Source organism: Pteropus medius, unplaced genomic scaffold (genome assembly GCF_902729225.1).
Source record: "Pteropus medius unplaced genomic scaffold, Ma_sr-lr_union100, whole genome shotgun sequence".
In the NCBI taxonomy this organism is placed as follows: Eukaryota; Metazoa; Chordata; class Mammalia; order Chiroptera; family Pteropodidae; genus Pteropus; species Pteropus medius.
In genome coordinates, this window is record NW_024346667.1 from 26,600,307 (window position 1) to 26,616,230 (window position 15,924).

Here is a 15,924-nt window from a genome sequence, read left to right on the forward strand (position 1 = left end):
ATCTATGGAATCAATGATTCCCACATACATGTATGCAGCTAGATTTTTCTCTCCAATTCTAGGCTCCGGTATTCATCTGATACCATTTTGACATCTTCGCTTGGAGGTCTGATATCTTAAAACCAATGTTTATAAAAACTGAGCTCTTGATCTTCCTACTCCCAAACTACTTCTGCTTGTGGCCTTGCTTCCCGTTCAATTGATGGAAACTTGATCCTTCCAATTGCTCAATCCAAAAAACTCGGAGTCATTCTGACTTTCTTTGACATGCCACATGTGAACAAATCTTGCAACTACCTTAAAGTATATCCAGAACCCAGCCACTTCTCATCACTTCTCCTACCTCCGCTGCTGCTATCCTGCTCTGAGCGCCTGTCATTTCCTACTGCATCACTCTCCTAAATAGCTTTCTCCCTTTCATCTTTGACCCACATAGACAATCCTCAACCAGTAGTCAAAATGACTACTTTGAAAACGTAAGTCGGATTTTGTCACTCCTCTGCAATGCCTCCCGATTTTCCTGAGGGTAAAAGCCAAAGTCCTTCAATGTCCTACTAGGCCCTATATTATCTGCACTCGCCTGTCCCCACCAGCCCTAGCCCTGGTCTCATTCTGGAACACGCCAGGCATATACTGGATTTGCCATAGCCGTTCTTTCTTCCTGGACCTTCTCTAACCTCCTAGTCCTAGTTGTAATTTCAGTTCTCAATTGGGCCTGTCCCGATCACCCTGTTTATTACTGCAAGTTACATCACTGCATCTTCCTGACTGTTTTTCCTGCCCTTAATCTTTTTCTCTTAGCTCTAATTTTCTAACGTGCCACCTACTCTACTGATTTGTCATGTGTATTTTCTCCTCCCCTGCATCCCCAGCATACACACTAGACTACAAGGTCTGTGAGCACAGGGATCTTTGTTTAGTGTATTTGATGTATTCCAAGTGCCTAGAAAAGTGCTTGGTACATAGTTGGCACTCAGAAAATATTTGCTGAATGAATTAATGAAAGATAGTATTTTAAAAATGAATCAGCCTTTCAGGAAAGGAAGTGGTGTAAAGAGGAATGCAGCAATAACTGATGATTGCCTGTTGTTCTTTGTGATATATATATACAAGTATGATTTTTTTAGGCTTAATTTGATATCTCGATTTTTAAATTTAATAGCTTTATTGAGATATAATTTACATGCCTTAAAATTTACCCACATAATTGAATAATTCAGTGATTTTTAGTAAATTTCTAGAGTTGTGCAACCATCTCAGAAAGTTTCCTTGTGTCCATTAGCAGTTAATTCCACCTCCACCCCTTGTTACTCTAATTTTGTAAATTTTTTTGTCTCCCAAGTTTCCCATTTATCAAGTTACCAAGTTACTTTCTCTTTTTACCTCTTCATTTTTTTCTCATCTATTAAATGGGGATACTAATAGTAATTAGCCCACAGAGTTATTGTGAAGATTAAGAGAATAATGAAAGTAAAAACTACTTAGCACAGTGGCTGCCAAATAGTAAATACTCAGTAAACTTTAGCTAACACGATTAATCTCTTGTTAAAGAAGGTCCAGGATATATGGGGTAAATAACCGTGCAGGTAGGGAGCAAAATTCAAATCAGATTCTTAGTTTCTAAAGTTTTGTTAAGTATGTTCCTGTTCCTGTCTCGATTTGTAAGTAGTGGATGGCAGAGTGTTAAGAGCAGGTTACTTTTCAAACAGGATCACTTCTCAGCATTTTTATTTGGAGGTATCTGCTGAACCACTTTAACTGAATTTTCTGTCCTCATCTTGACAGCAGGAAGATAACTACCCACTTTTTTTTGTTGTTGTTAAAATCATAGTGACCATCAGAAAGTGTTCTGAATTGTGTCTTAATCTTACATTGGGATATATTGTTGAGACTTTTCTAAGTGAGTGAGGGAGGGAACGTTCATTGTCTCTTATAGCCTACTAAGCCTGAACTAAATTACCTTTAATAAGATCTTTGTCTGATTTTTTGTTGTTGTTGTTCTTTTCTTTAATGCACAGATGCACAAAGCAGGGTCATCAGAAGCCTCTCGACTCAAAAGATGATAACACTGAAAAACACTGCCCTGTGACAGTGAATCCTTGGCATATGAAGAAAGCTTTTAAGGTCATGAACGAATTAAGAAGGTATCATTACATTAACATACATGTAACCATGAGTCTCTTTGGTTTTCAAGTTGTCTATGGTAAATATATTCTTCTTGCCTTATTGTTGCTTTGTTTGGTGCAGAGAACATTAAAAGCATTTCTGCTAGTGTTTTAAAGGAAGAAAAGAGCAAGTAATTTATCAGAAGTATGAATGGTATAAACTGCTTTGTCCAAATAGTAGCCACAAGCCACAGGTGTCTAGTCTGAATTGAGATATTCTATAAGTGGAAAATACATAATGAATTTAGAAGACTTACTACAAAAAAACAATGTAAAACGTTCGTTAATAAGTTTTTTAAATGTTTATTACATTTTGAAATGATAATATATTGGATTTTTGGGGTTAAATAGAATTATTATTGAAATTTATTTCACTTGTTTCTTTTTATATTTTAAATGTGATTACTAGAAAATTGTGACCATTTTTATTGGACAATCCTGGTCCAGTAGAAAGTCTAGGGTTTCTAACTTGTCATTGCAAAGAATGTGCAAAAAAACTAGGCAGAGAAAAATAACCTCTCTCTTTGATGGTGATGGTCGTAATATTTTGGAGGAACCTGTCTGTTGCTTAGGTAATTCTCAGATATGTTAGGAGTCGCTGCAATGAAAAAAATGACTATAAAAGTGGATTGAAAAATGATTAGCTCTTCTTTTTTAGTTGTTAGTATTAACAGTCTTGATTTTGTTTCCTTAGCACTTTGTGAAAGACATGCAGTTTTTCCCATCATTCCTTTTGTGAAAGAACTCTACACAATTTAAAAGCTTGGGCTACGAAGGGAGTGATTTAAACTTTCCCTTTATGTCTCAGTGCTATGTAGTCTTCCTAAAAGACCACCCATTAGGCCCATCATTTGTTTGTTCATTTGTTTCTCCTTTAATTAAATTAAAGAGTTAATAAATACTTATCTGCTGGGTGATAGAAATACGGTGGTGAGCCAAAGCAGACATGATTATGCCTTCATGGGGCTTACGGTCAACTGCAGGAAGCAGCCATTAATCAATCGAAGAATTACACAAATAATTTCAATGAAAGTAAGTGCTGTAAGGAGGCCTTTGAAGGTAGGTAGCAGTGGTCAGGGAAGGCTTCCCTGAGAAGATAGGAATAATTGTGCTGATATCTCAAAGGAAAGAGGTAAGGAAATGAAGTCAGGATGGGGATGGGAGAGATTACAGAACAGTGTTCCAGCTAGGGAATGGCAGTGCTCAAGTCTCATGATGGGAGGAAGCTGGCCTCTCTGGAGGCGCTGAGGGGTAGCTGGGGTACAGATGGCAGAGGGTCACAGCAAGAGAGGAGGTCGAGTGGGTAGGTGTGGGCCAGCGTTCGTAGGGCCTTATACATTTTGGTCTTTATCAGGAGTTGCCATGGGAGGAAGCCATTGGATGGTTTTAAGCAGGGATGTGACATGATCAGATATTTATTTTGAAAAGAATACACTGGCTGCTGGGTGGAGAATGAGTGGATTGGAGAAAGAGAGACAAGAGAAAGTTAAACTGAATATTGGATATTAGATTTGCTGCCTAGTCTTGCTCTGACATTTTCAATAAGTAGATTTTCATTTAGTCTTTGGGAGAAAAATAGAGGTGGGATAATCCAGCAGGTCTGGCCCTAACTGTTTTAATTTTCTACTCCCTTCTCAACAGTAGTTATTAGAATATAAAGTGCAATGGCTACCAAGCGAAGCTGAGAGAAAAGTAAAAAAACAGTCTAGTTCTTTTAGGACAGATCTTTAATGGCTTTTCTTTTTCTTTGAAAAGTCTAGAAAGACTGACTTTTAATAGACCTAGTCTCATTTCTCCCCCACTTCCATGCAGTGTGATAGCCATGGCCTTCTACTGGTGGTGTGCGAATGGGCCTCTTTGAGCCTCAACTATAAAATGAGAGTGGAAGGGACAGAGTCTAAGGTTCACTGCTGCTCTGACATGCTCTGAGCCTATGAGATTTTTTCCTGCTTACCTGCATGTCATGTGTCCTTGCCTCTGTCCTAGGATTATTGAGCTCTAGTCTTCATTCATCTATTTTGTTTCATTCTGGGTGTGAACTATATGGTGGTGTAATAGTACCTTCTTGTTCTTTGTGTTGCACGGTTTCAGGAGCTATTGTGTCATCAGACAGGTAGTCAATGCTGATTTTCAGAACAAAGAGTGACCTTTGAATAGCCGGAGAGTATTGGCTGCCAGCTCTACAGCCAGGGTTGTTTTAATGAAGTCGGTCAGCAGTTGCTAGTGTTTAAAAACATGAACTCTCTTTGGGGTTCATCAGAACCTTTTTTTTGGTGGTTTTTAATGCCATTCCCTTCTCTTTTAACCCTTATAACCAATTTGAATAATTATTAAAAAAAAAATCTCTGAAGAGGCCTACCCCTTGTACAGCTGAAAATCACGTATTAGTTCCTGTTCTTGCATCAGCTTCCTTCTGCCAGGAAAGGGCAGTGGAGAGTGGTTTCCTGACTTCTGGGGTGTGAGAACTTCCTTGTTCTCTCTCACCACTCTGCTCCCGGGCTGCCCTCTCTACTCGGTAGAGTAACAGCTGTACACCAGAGAGTGTTTTTATGAACCTCTGGCTGATGGAAGTGAAATTTTAAGAGTAAAAGTCACTTTTCTTCCAGTTAATGTTGGTTTAAGGTGTGGTTGCGGGAATAGAGAGACAGGAGTTTTGTAAGGTGTAAGTTATAGAATTAATATAGTATATAGAAAAGGAATGTGACATTTTCTTAAGTTTTTTTATTTTTATTTTTATTTTACTTTTAAGCAGGAGGTCTGAATATAGCTCTATGTCCCAGCCAATATGAGCTTGAATAACTGAAAATTACTTAGTTTAAAAACCCTGCAGTCACTTCCAAACAGTGGATTCAGCAAGTATTTGTAATCACCCGGTTCTCCTTTGAAATCAGCTAGCATGCCCAAAAGGCTGTGTAGGAGCCAAAAACTGTGTCAGACTTGCCCATGCCTTTCAAGTGTCTCGATTGCTGCAGGAGATGTCAGAGAAGAGGAGGAGGTGGTGGAAGATAGTGTGCAAAATGTGGGTGCTGAAAAGGATTCTCAAAATCAAGCCAATAGATCTTTACAGAGTGCTTATTACGTGCGACATATTGTATTGGGATGATGGAGGAGACAGACGCAGACTGAATCCCAGACACAAGTTATATTGAAAACATTAGATTGTGAGCTTTTTGAGAAGACCAAAAAAGGAACTGTCAAAAGGAGCATTTTTGCCTTTAAGATAAATTTTAAATGAAGCCCAAGTTGACTGTTTTCTAGGATATAGGATAAAACTGTACTAGAGTTTTAAAAATTAAGATGAGTGTCAGTGGAGGCCAACCTCCTATTTGTTTAAGGAGAGACTAATTTTGATCCTTAAGTTATATTTAGAAGTTGAAAGTTCACAGTAAAGGTAAATTATATGAAGCACTTCCAGTGTTCACCTATAGATCATGTAGAAGTGATAAATATTTAGTCTTTCCATTATAATAGCAGTTCTGACATTCCAGGAAATAATTTAAACAAAAGAGTCTGAAGCTTTCTCTTAAGGGAGTGCTTATGGTATTTCCCCTAGGACTTTGAGACATCATGGACCCAGATGACTGCTAGAGTTAAATTATCTGTAGTGAATCTGAAAAATTTGTGGCTCCTCTTGTTATTTGTACTTCATTGCTTGGATGGCAAGTCTATTAAACAACAGACTTTTCCCTTCATAGCTTTATATCACTGTTTTTACAAGAGATTTCAGGAAATTATATAGGATGTGAATTTTTTTTTTTTATCACTCTCATGTATATATAATTATTTATAAAGTACCGTCAGGTTCTTTTGTTTTCATGTTGTACTAGAGTAGAATATAAAACATTCCTTGAAGGATAGAACAATTGGAAAGAGCCCCCAAATCAAGCAGACTTGTTTGTTTAGAAAGTTTAAGGGATATTTTGAAGTTTATAGTCACAATATAACTGGTAATCTTCTGCAGTGATTCTTAAGCACTCGTGATTGATCTTTTTTTAAGTGCTATTTATTGAGCATGGACAGAATCATTAAACATTTCAAAGAATGTGAAGATTGGATAGTAGTAAATGAATTCACTTATCCAGCTTCTGTTCTCATTTTCTTTCTCCATGTTGTCGAATACCTACCATGTGTGAGACTCTGCTACTTCAGAGTTTGCCTCAGTGTCCCCTCTTAAATCAGAAAATCTTAGTTTGGCTTATTTCTTTTAAATTATTGTAGCTGAGAGTATCTGCCTTGTGATTTATTTCACCAGGTTTTTGAAAACACATTTTAATGAGGAAGTTTCCTTTGTGAATATTCTATATTTTCTATCAGTAGCCAAACTTTTCACTCACATGTTCAGAAACTCACCATTGCATTACAGTTTCCCCTCTGAAGTCCTTTGACTTTCTTATCTCTGTCCCTAATTTCTTCTTTCACTTTATTTCTTATTATTCTTTTCATCTCCTCTCATTGATGACTACGTGTTCTTGAGAGTCATCAGATCTGAGACATTACCTTTCCCTCCCTGCAGATGGTAACATGCTGCCCCCGTGTCTTCTTGTGGCTCTGTTTTGTTATTTTTCAGTTATTCTGCTGTCTCAATTTTACCTGAGAAGAATGATAGAGTCTCTATTGTGGTACCCTTTACTAGTTTAAAACAGTTCCTAAATCATTGTCTGTAGGTTTTCCTACGACTTTCCAAGTTGACTGTTGCTGGTCCCAGCTTCCGGTTTGAGAATCTCAGCGGGGGCACGTCTGTCAAGGAGGCTTGCTGTTCGTCAGGACTCTTAGTGTGGTGATGAAGCTTACTATATCCAGTGTCCAAGTTTTCCTTGTGCTTAACTGCCACAGAAATTCAAATTCAAACCATCATGGTTTTAAGAAGAGAAAGAAGGAAAACAGTGGTGGTACTTGTCCTGGAGTTCTGTTGTTCTTTGACATTATTGACATTTTAGTGAGGTTGTATCTGCCTTGTCTGTTAAATGACATTGTCACTTATAGGAGGTGTGGTTAAGCATGACTAATGTAAGCTAGCAGTCAGGAAGCAATTCACCTAAACAGTTCACCTTCCTGCCCCACCTCCCTATGTACCGAGTAGCCAGCGCTCGATGATGCAGTCCTGGTCCTCAACAGCAGCACCACGTCTAGCTCACCTCTACTTCCTGACTAGCTGTTAATTTCCTTGCTTCTGACCGCTTGCCTCATTTTTTTTTATATCTTGCCTTGTTTTTATTGTCCTGATCCTCGATGCTGGTCCAAGATGATTTGGAGCACATTCTTAGGCCATGGTTTTGTTTGCCCTGTGGACTCTGGGCTAACAGTGCATCTCACCAGCTTGGCACGATGGTTGCTTCGATTCCACACCATGTGGCAGAAAATGCTTCCATATTTCCCTGGCAGCCAAGGAAGAAAGGTAGACAGATGCCTTGTCATCTCCCTACCACCCCCATTTCCAGCAGAAAGTAAATTCTTATTACATGTGACTGTTAATTATTTGTGATATCTCAGAGTTCGATGGTACATTTTACTTTAAGAAGATATGTATATACAACAGTGGTAAGTTTTTCTAGGCTTAGGAATTTATTCATTTTATATCAGAAAACCAAAGGATATCTTGGTATGCTCAGACATGCTTTATTAATTTTCAAAGCAGAACAGTTTTTTTTTCTGAGTACCAATTTTCATAATGTTATTTCATTTAGGAGTTGGAGTGCCTTTTACTTTTCTGTGCCATCTGAGTTTTACATAAGGCCTGTATAACTCGCGTTTTTCACATTTGCGCTTAGAAGCAACTTCTTTCCAAAGTGCTTATAAGGTTGGGCTTGGCATCTCCTGTGTGTTTCCAGACACCTCACACTTGTGCCATCTTAATTGTCAATGGTTCATTTCGTAGTTACCTGTTAGCTTGTCTGTTTCCCCCACTTGACTATAAACTCCTTGCTGTCATGGACATTATCTTGTTTATTGTGATAAACCGACAGAGTGCTTGGTGCACAGTAGTCACTCTGGGATATTTGATAAGTGAACAAATAAATGCAAATTTTGCTAAGTAGCCACTTTATTTATCTGATTTTTCTGAAAATCTTTTCCTTCTATAGTCCATTCCCTCCTTAGATTTCATCATAAACTCAGAAACTCACCATGTAGACTGGGTATGGACTGCTGAAGTAAATTTCTTTTGTTTTTATTGCTACGCATCTTGTTTGTAGCCCTCTTCTCCTCACCTCAAAGTCATTCAGTGTCTTGTGAGCATGCATATTTGGAAAGAGGTAAGAGCCAGACTCAGTAGATACACTCTGGCTCTGGTCATGGCTCTGTCATCTTTGAGTGGTTTTTAATATCTGTTATTACTGGAAACAAAAAGTAAAAAATTGAACACTAAAACTAAGTATGTCCTTGAATTTGTAATGTGGCCCTAACTCAGGGTGTGGCTGCGTAGTACTAGTGTGACAATATTTTTGCCTTATTAGTTAACTAATATCAGCTAATAAGTCAATAAGGCTGAGCTAATTATCTAGGTGACACCCAGCAGATGATATGCTAGAAGGTTTGGATCAATGAGTAATTTAATTGAAGCTGAATGTAATTAATTATGTGATTTTGAGGTGTTCATGTGTAATTCCACTTAAGTTTCATCTTGAAAGTAGGGCAGTAAGAGGTATTACTGATAAAGGAAAATAGGCATGAAGATGCACTTGACTCATGTTTGGAGATTTTGCTTTGAATCCACCCCATTCACAGTAGGAAAATGCAAATGGGCCTCTCGAGATTGCAGCCCTGCTGACCCGACCTCTCCTTCGCTTACATTCGCAGTCCCTTTGAGCTTCTTGTTTTACGGGTCCCCCTCGGCTTTACTGTTCCAGGTCTCTGAGCAGCAGCACACACTGTTCTTTCTGCTGGGAGTCCTCTTGCTCCTTCCTGATCCAGCTAACGTTTACTTGTTTTTAGAACTCAGCTTAAGGTCAGTAGCTCCAGGAAGTCTTTTCTGACCCCCGGTCTGATTTAGATGCTCCACCTCTCCCCATAGCATCTTTACAATGACGCTTTCCATTCTGTCTTGTAATCTTTGCATTGCTAGTCTCCTTAAGGACAGACATGATCTTGCAGTGTTCTCTCAAATGAGCAAATAAACTTTAATTTTTCTAAATATTCTCGTGTAGGTAGTGCAAAATATCCACTAAAATTGGGCCTTTTTAAAACTATATGTAGAACTTTAAAAAATAGTTTCTAGTTCCAGCTTCAGGTGGTTTTGTGTAGTGGTTAAGAGGAGCTGCAGCCAAATTCCATGGATTTGAATCCTGGCATTGCCATCGGTGGACACTTTAGGCTGGTTATTCATCTTTAACCATGGCTTCCCCAGCTATACGCTTTGGGGATAAAAGTCATAATAATACATACCTCATAAGACTGTGGTGGGCTCTAAATGAGATAATTCATGCAGGTAAAGCTCTTGCACAGTACCCTCTTGAAAACACCACTGACTTTTCTCACCCTGGTTATTTGTGAACCCATGAAATTCATAGACTTGTAGAGTGGTTTTATATTCCCAGAGCAGACGGCAGACATTGTCAGTTCTCCACACTGGAGGAATCACAGATTAGTGATCTGGAGGGATGACAGATAAGTGAAACATTGTGCCACCTTTTATGACTCTCATGTGGGACCTGCCTGATGTCTCATACAGCATCATGAGCCATTACATCGGCACCACTCCAGAGTTATACTTCAATTTAAAGGGCATAGCAAGCTTGTCACCACTGAGACCCAGGAATGCAGTCATAACCAGGGCTAGAGAGTGATGATGTTTCTTATAGTTTCTCCTAGACTGGGGAGAAGATAAATGCCAGTAGGATCTCTGACAAGTTTTGGTGTGAACTCTACAGAAACAAGTTTGTAAGCAGTGTAGAAAAGTGGAAAACTTTAAGGACTTGGTTAAACTCATGTGAAAATGTTGCTGATAAGCTACTAGAAATTTACCAAAGCAGGCAGGCCACTTTAAGATGAAATAGGCAGAATAATGGAGGAGGGGCCACGTGTGACCTATGTATGCTATACACATCTATTCAGTGCTCAGATATTTGAGGTACTTGGAAAAGAGTTTTGGTTTCTCCACACCTGTTTCAGCTATTAATGACATGACTACGTGTGAGGTCAGTTTTAGAGTTGGCATCTTCTTGTTTGTTCTAGAATAAGTGATAGCAACCTTTTTTGCCAAAAAGATATCCTGTAACATTTTTATTTAGCTGGAGAATCACACCTAGCAGCTTATATAGCATGTAAAACATGTTCACCACATGTTTTTGAATGAATTAAAATGGATATTTTAGAACTGGAGATATGTTTGCTGAATAATAGTTTAAGGTAAAATATTGGTTTAAGGTAACAGTGCTTTTTAATTTTATGTGTGGTAATATTTTATGGTCTTGAAGGATGAGATATTTTGCATTGCTAGATGGTATGATTAAGTTGAGCTTCAAAAGCCTTTTAAGCAGCAAGTGAAGTTGAATATAATTTTACCTATGTTTAATGACCCAGGGTCATTTTAAATACATATATTTTGGGTACTTTGACCCAATTTAGTTTTCCACATATGTTTTATTTTTAATTCATCTTCATGTCAGACTGCCATTCGCCACTTCTCCTGATGCTGTTCTTAACTCAGACATTCTCCCCTTTACAGTCCATTGATGGGTCGCTGCCAATAATTTTCTAGAGGTTGAGAAATCAATAATCAAAGTTGGAAATATTTCACTGATTATCAAAGGCAAGATTCTGAGTGAGGGCCCAAGGCATTTTGAGCCTTTGTCACGACAATTTTCTGTGTATTTCCTGTTTAGAAATTCTAAAGGAAGGCAGTTTTTATTTAGCCTAACTTCAGAAAAGTGAGTTTTTACTGTAATATTTTTACATAGGATGCTCAGTACATTTATTATTGGTATCATTGAAGTTTTTTTTTCTCTCTACTTTGTAAACAGTCAAAATTTGCTGTGCGATGTCACAATTGTGGCTGAAGACATGGAAATCTCTGCTCATAGAGTGGTGCTGGCTGCCTGTAGTCCTTACTTTCACGCCATGTTTACAGGTATGAAATATTTCAGTTACAGGTATTTTTTAAATGCATACAGTTCTAGGCTTTTCATATATTATTAGCATTTTACTTTTATGAAATTAAGCATGGTAATACAAGAAAATGCTTTTGCTTTGTTCCAAATTCCTCCTCATCTTTGTTTTTCATTGTTGTAATCATGCATATTATATACACTTACTTACAATTTTATTCTCAGTTTTCCTCCTTTACATTTACATTTACATATATTGACTCAGTTTACCTTCTTGCCGTTTATAACAGCTTTTGGTACTTTATTATTTCAGCAAAAGAAAAGCACTTTTACTATTTTACATTTTTGTCAAGTGGTTTTCACATTAGTTTCATCCAGTGTTTACAGTGAAAAAATATGTTTATTTAATGTCCTTCGATTCAGAAATATGAGAAAATAGGGTGGATACTTAGGTAACTATAAAAATGCATAGAATGGAACTGGGGTGGAAGGGGATACAAAAGAAAAAAAGAAAAATGTAAAGAATGATTTTAGTATTTCTGGAAAAAAAGTAATTTATGCCTGCCACACTTGAAGTCTTTAACCTCATTCTTAAAAAAAAAATTAAACATATAATACTCTACAAAGAAATGAAGTTATCCGTTCTAACAGTGAGCTTGTAATCTTAGGGTTTTGGTAGGACAAACAAAATACTTATAAATACAAATGTAGTTATACTAAAAAGCACAAATACAAAGCTTTTTATATTTCAGAAACTATTATTTCCTGTGCTTAACATTTTGCTAGATACTTACAAGGAATACAAAACAACGTAAGCATTCTTCCCATCCCAGTAGCTTAGTGTGTCATTGGGTAGATGAGACGTGCACACTTTAAATACATAATAGTGTGCCCAAAGCAGTGATGCAGATGGGAAGCACTGTGATGGGCAGCACTGAGAGAAGGGGATCTGACATTTTTTGAAACCTAGTGGTTATAAAGGGTTTACACAGATGACGACAAGTACAGAAGGCCATGTGGAGAGAATGGAATTATTAGTGTTTTCAGAGTAGAGAGAAGTCTGGAGGTCACCTCACTTATTGGAATAAAGGGAAATCTGGAGGTCACCTCACTTTTCAGCCTATTAGATCTCACTGTTCTTGAACTGAAATAATCCAGAATGTAGGAAGAATAGCAGAGGAGCCATCAGCCAGGTTGGGAAAGTGATTTGAGAGGGATCCTTTAGCTGAGGCCGATTTGAAAAGGCAATGCTAATGAAGTGGGATGAGTCAGATTTTTATGTCCTGGGGTTCACGTCAGTTTCTTAGTTTATCTTATTTATACCTGGATATTTTTTCTATACAGAATCTCTGGGGTTGTAGGAGGAGGGTTCGATTTGAATGTGTTTACCTAATTTAGGAATACCGTAGTAAAACCCTTTCTCCCGTGTTACTGCTTCAGATGATACTGCTATTGCCACTTCCTTGTCAAAATTACTGGATCTTTGGGATCATCAGTCACTTCATCGATCTGTGCTTCAGTTACCCATCTGGAAAATGGGATGATAATATAACCTCCTAGGATTTTTGTAGAAATTAAATGAGATCATATGTATGAATTTCTTAGCACTTTGCTTGGCACATAGAACATGCTCAAATAATGTTGGCAGTAATTATAATTATTATTATTAATATTTTTTACTCTTAATTGCTAAATGTCTTTATATCCTGTAAGAATAGAAGATTGAGAAAGTCTTAGACTAGACTTTTTTTTGATAAATATTTCATTTTTCATAGTTACAAAAATAAAATGATTAACTTAAAACTACAAGATCAAGGTTAGTTTCCTTTCCCCTCAAAAGAAAATTCTTAGAGTCCCCAAGCTTTCTGAGCCTTCGATATCCAGAGATATGGATGCCAGAGATGGGAGATCTTATTATGTCTTTATCTTTGTTCTCTGTTTCCTTTATAACCTACACTACATTTCAGTTTCCCTCTTTATATTTTTGTATAGTGGTTCTCAACTCTTCACGTTTTAGCTGACATGCAATTTATGAAAGTGTGAGCTTTGCCTAATGATAGGAATGAGGCCCCGAAGACATTTTGAGTCCATAAATATTCCTAGTGTATCTCAGTTAACTGGTAGGTGGTTACTTCTTGCAGTTCAACTGATTTCTGACTGATAATGCTTGATCAAAATTAGATTTCTATGTGCTAAAGTAGATGCAAAATAGGGATACTATGTTAATTTCTGGCACATATAAAATGTGAATTGAATACCTCTCTTGTGTGTGGTTTTTTTAAAAACAACTTTATTGTGCCATATTTTATATAAAATTTACCCATTTCAAGTGTAGAGTTCAATGATTTTTAGTAAATATACTAAATGATACTGCCATTATCATAAATCAATTTTAGAACGCTTTTATTCCTATGTAATGTTCTTGAAGTTTATCCGTGAATAGTATGTATCATCAGTTTGTTCCTTTTTATTGCTAAATAGATCCCATTGTATAAATATACCACATTTTGACTATCCATTCACTCGTTCATGAACATTTGGGTTGTTTCCAGGTTTTGGCTATTATGAATAATGCTGCTATGAGTATTCCTGTGCAGTTCTTTGCATGGACAAATATTTTCATTTCTCATGGAGGTAGATATATAGGAGTGGAATTGCTGGGTCATCTGGTAAATTTGTATTTAACTTTTTAAAAAACTACTGTACTGTTTTCCATAGTGGCTGCCCCAGTTTTCCTTCCCACCTGCAGTGCATAAGGGTTTCCATTTCTCCAACTTTCTCGCCAACACTTATTACTCTCTATCTTTTTAAAAAATTGTAGTCATTCTAACGGGTGTGAAATGAAGTTTAATTCACACTTCCCTAATGACTAATGATGTTGAGCATCTTTTTATGTGCTTATTAGGCTGGATTTTTGTGGTTCTTTAGTAATAGATGCTATTTACCTATCTAGCAATTTTTGTATGTTTTCTTCTTCTGAATCCACTGTGTAGTCAGCAGTTTGGCAGAGATTAGGTAGAGATTAGGTAGAGAAGATAGGGAGATTTGGTCTAGGTGGTTTAGTGTGCATACTATATTCATTTAAGATTTCTAGAATATGAGTCCATTATTTATCTGTTTTCTTGGTCTGAAGCTCTGTGAATGTTTATTATATATAGTGAGGCCAACATGTAGATTTTTGCCTGTTTCCATTCTATCATATACCATATATACTCACATTCTCTTGCTTAGTAGATAAGCAGATGTGCCTGCAGTGGCACAGGGCATCACCCTACTCTTCTTTTGTTTTCCCATGAGTCACTTCTTAGGAAAGGGGAATATGCAGATGTTCTTCCTTGGCCCTTGTTTTGAATCTCCTATAAGTTGTAGGTGAATTTTTCATTCAAATTATATCAGCTAGAAAAGAATTCTGTTACTCATTGTAGTTACAAGTATTTGGGTAGAGAAGGGAGGTGAAAAGCTATTCTGTGACAGAGTCACAGGTTTTCACTTTGCCAAATATGGGCCTGTTTAGAGCAGGGCCAAGTTAACTGTTACCTGAGAAAAAAATGTGTCAAATTGGGCTTTTGTATTTGTAAATTACTTTTTTGTTACAAGTAATGGCATTTAAAAACCCATTTCTCTTACGAATACATCTGAGGCTTATTTGGGGCCATAAGCTAACATATATGAAATCTAGTGGGAAATAATGAATTTTAATTTCTACTCTTCTGTGTGTGCTTTTTTAAAATTATTTTTTATTATTTTTTATTATATTTTTAATTAAGTTTATTGGGTAACATTGGTTAATACAATTATATAATTTTCAGATATACATTATAATTTAACATCTGTATATTCTATTGTGTGTTTACCACCCAAAGTCCAGTTTCCTTCAGCTTTGTGTGTGCTTTTTGATGATTTCTTTTGTCATATTGAACATGATTCAGTGAGGTAAATTAGAATAGGAAAAGATAAATTATCATTTAAATGATTAAGAAGTGAAATTTTTTTCAAAGTCGTATACATGGTTGTATTTGTCTACGATTTATGCTTTCATTTATGAAAGGAATGTTTATTGAGCATCTTCTGTGTAGTAGGCATTATCTTAGGCTTTGGGGATCATAGAGATGAACAAGACAGACAATTCCCCATACTCATCATTCTCACTGGGAGGGGAGGTTAGAGAGTAAACGTAAAGAAAAAATAATTTCTGATATCACTGACTTCCATGAAGGAAATGAAATAGGGCGTTGCACATAAAGAGCATACGTTAGAATGTTTTAGTCTGCATTTAACAGAAAACTTCACTCAAACTGGTGTCAATAGTAAGGAATTATATTCTCTCACAATTGGAAAGTGGGCTGGGACCAGGCTTGATCGCATCTGCAGTTTGAGAATTTCATCAGGGATCTGGTTCCTTCTGTCTCTCCACCCTCTGTCCTCAGTAAGAATTTTATTAGAAGGTTTGCTTCCCCTCCTGAATGCCTACCAGAATAGACCCAACATCTCAAGGAAGGAGGAGGATTGTCTCTTTTTTTTCTCTGTTTTAGGAGCTAGGAGACCTTTTCCAGAAGTTCCTCAAACTAGACTAAAGCTACAGAGGAATGCAGTTCCCGTGTTTGCTTTAGATTCGTTGTAGAACTGAAGAGTTATATACCTTTACCACCATAAAGAGTGGCTGCTAGGGGCATACGGGTCAGCTTGCCAAAATGAAAATATCTGTGTGTCAGTAGATT

The 15,924-nt window shown here is 37.1% G+C and overlaps 1 protein-coding gene across 5 annotated transcripts in view; it reads left to right on the top strand.

Annotated features, from left to right (window-relative positions):
- KLHL2 (kelch like family member 2) overlaps positions 1-15,924 on the top strand; it is a 78,037-nt gene that overhangs the window by 9,924 nt on the left and 52,189 nt on the right. For 3 of the 5 annotated variants that reach the window (XM_039876308.1, XM_039876307.1, XM_039876309.1), the window contains exons 2-3: positions 2,019-2,144; positions 11,123-11,229. In XM_039876308.1, the coding sequence (XP_039732242.1) occupies positions 2,019-2,144; positions 11,123-11,229 (233 nt within the window). Of the gene's footprint in view, positions 1-2,018; positions 2,145-11,122; positions 11,230-15,924 lie in introns of those variants that run through there. The other 2 variants (XM_039876310.1, XM_039876312.1) reach the window with 2 other exon arrangements.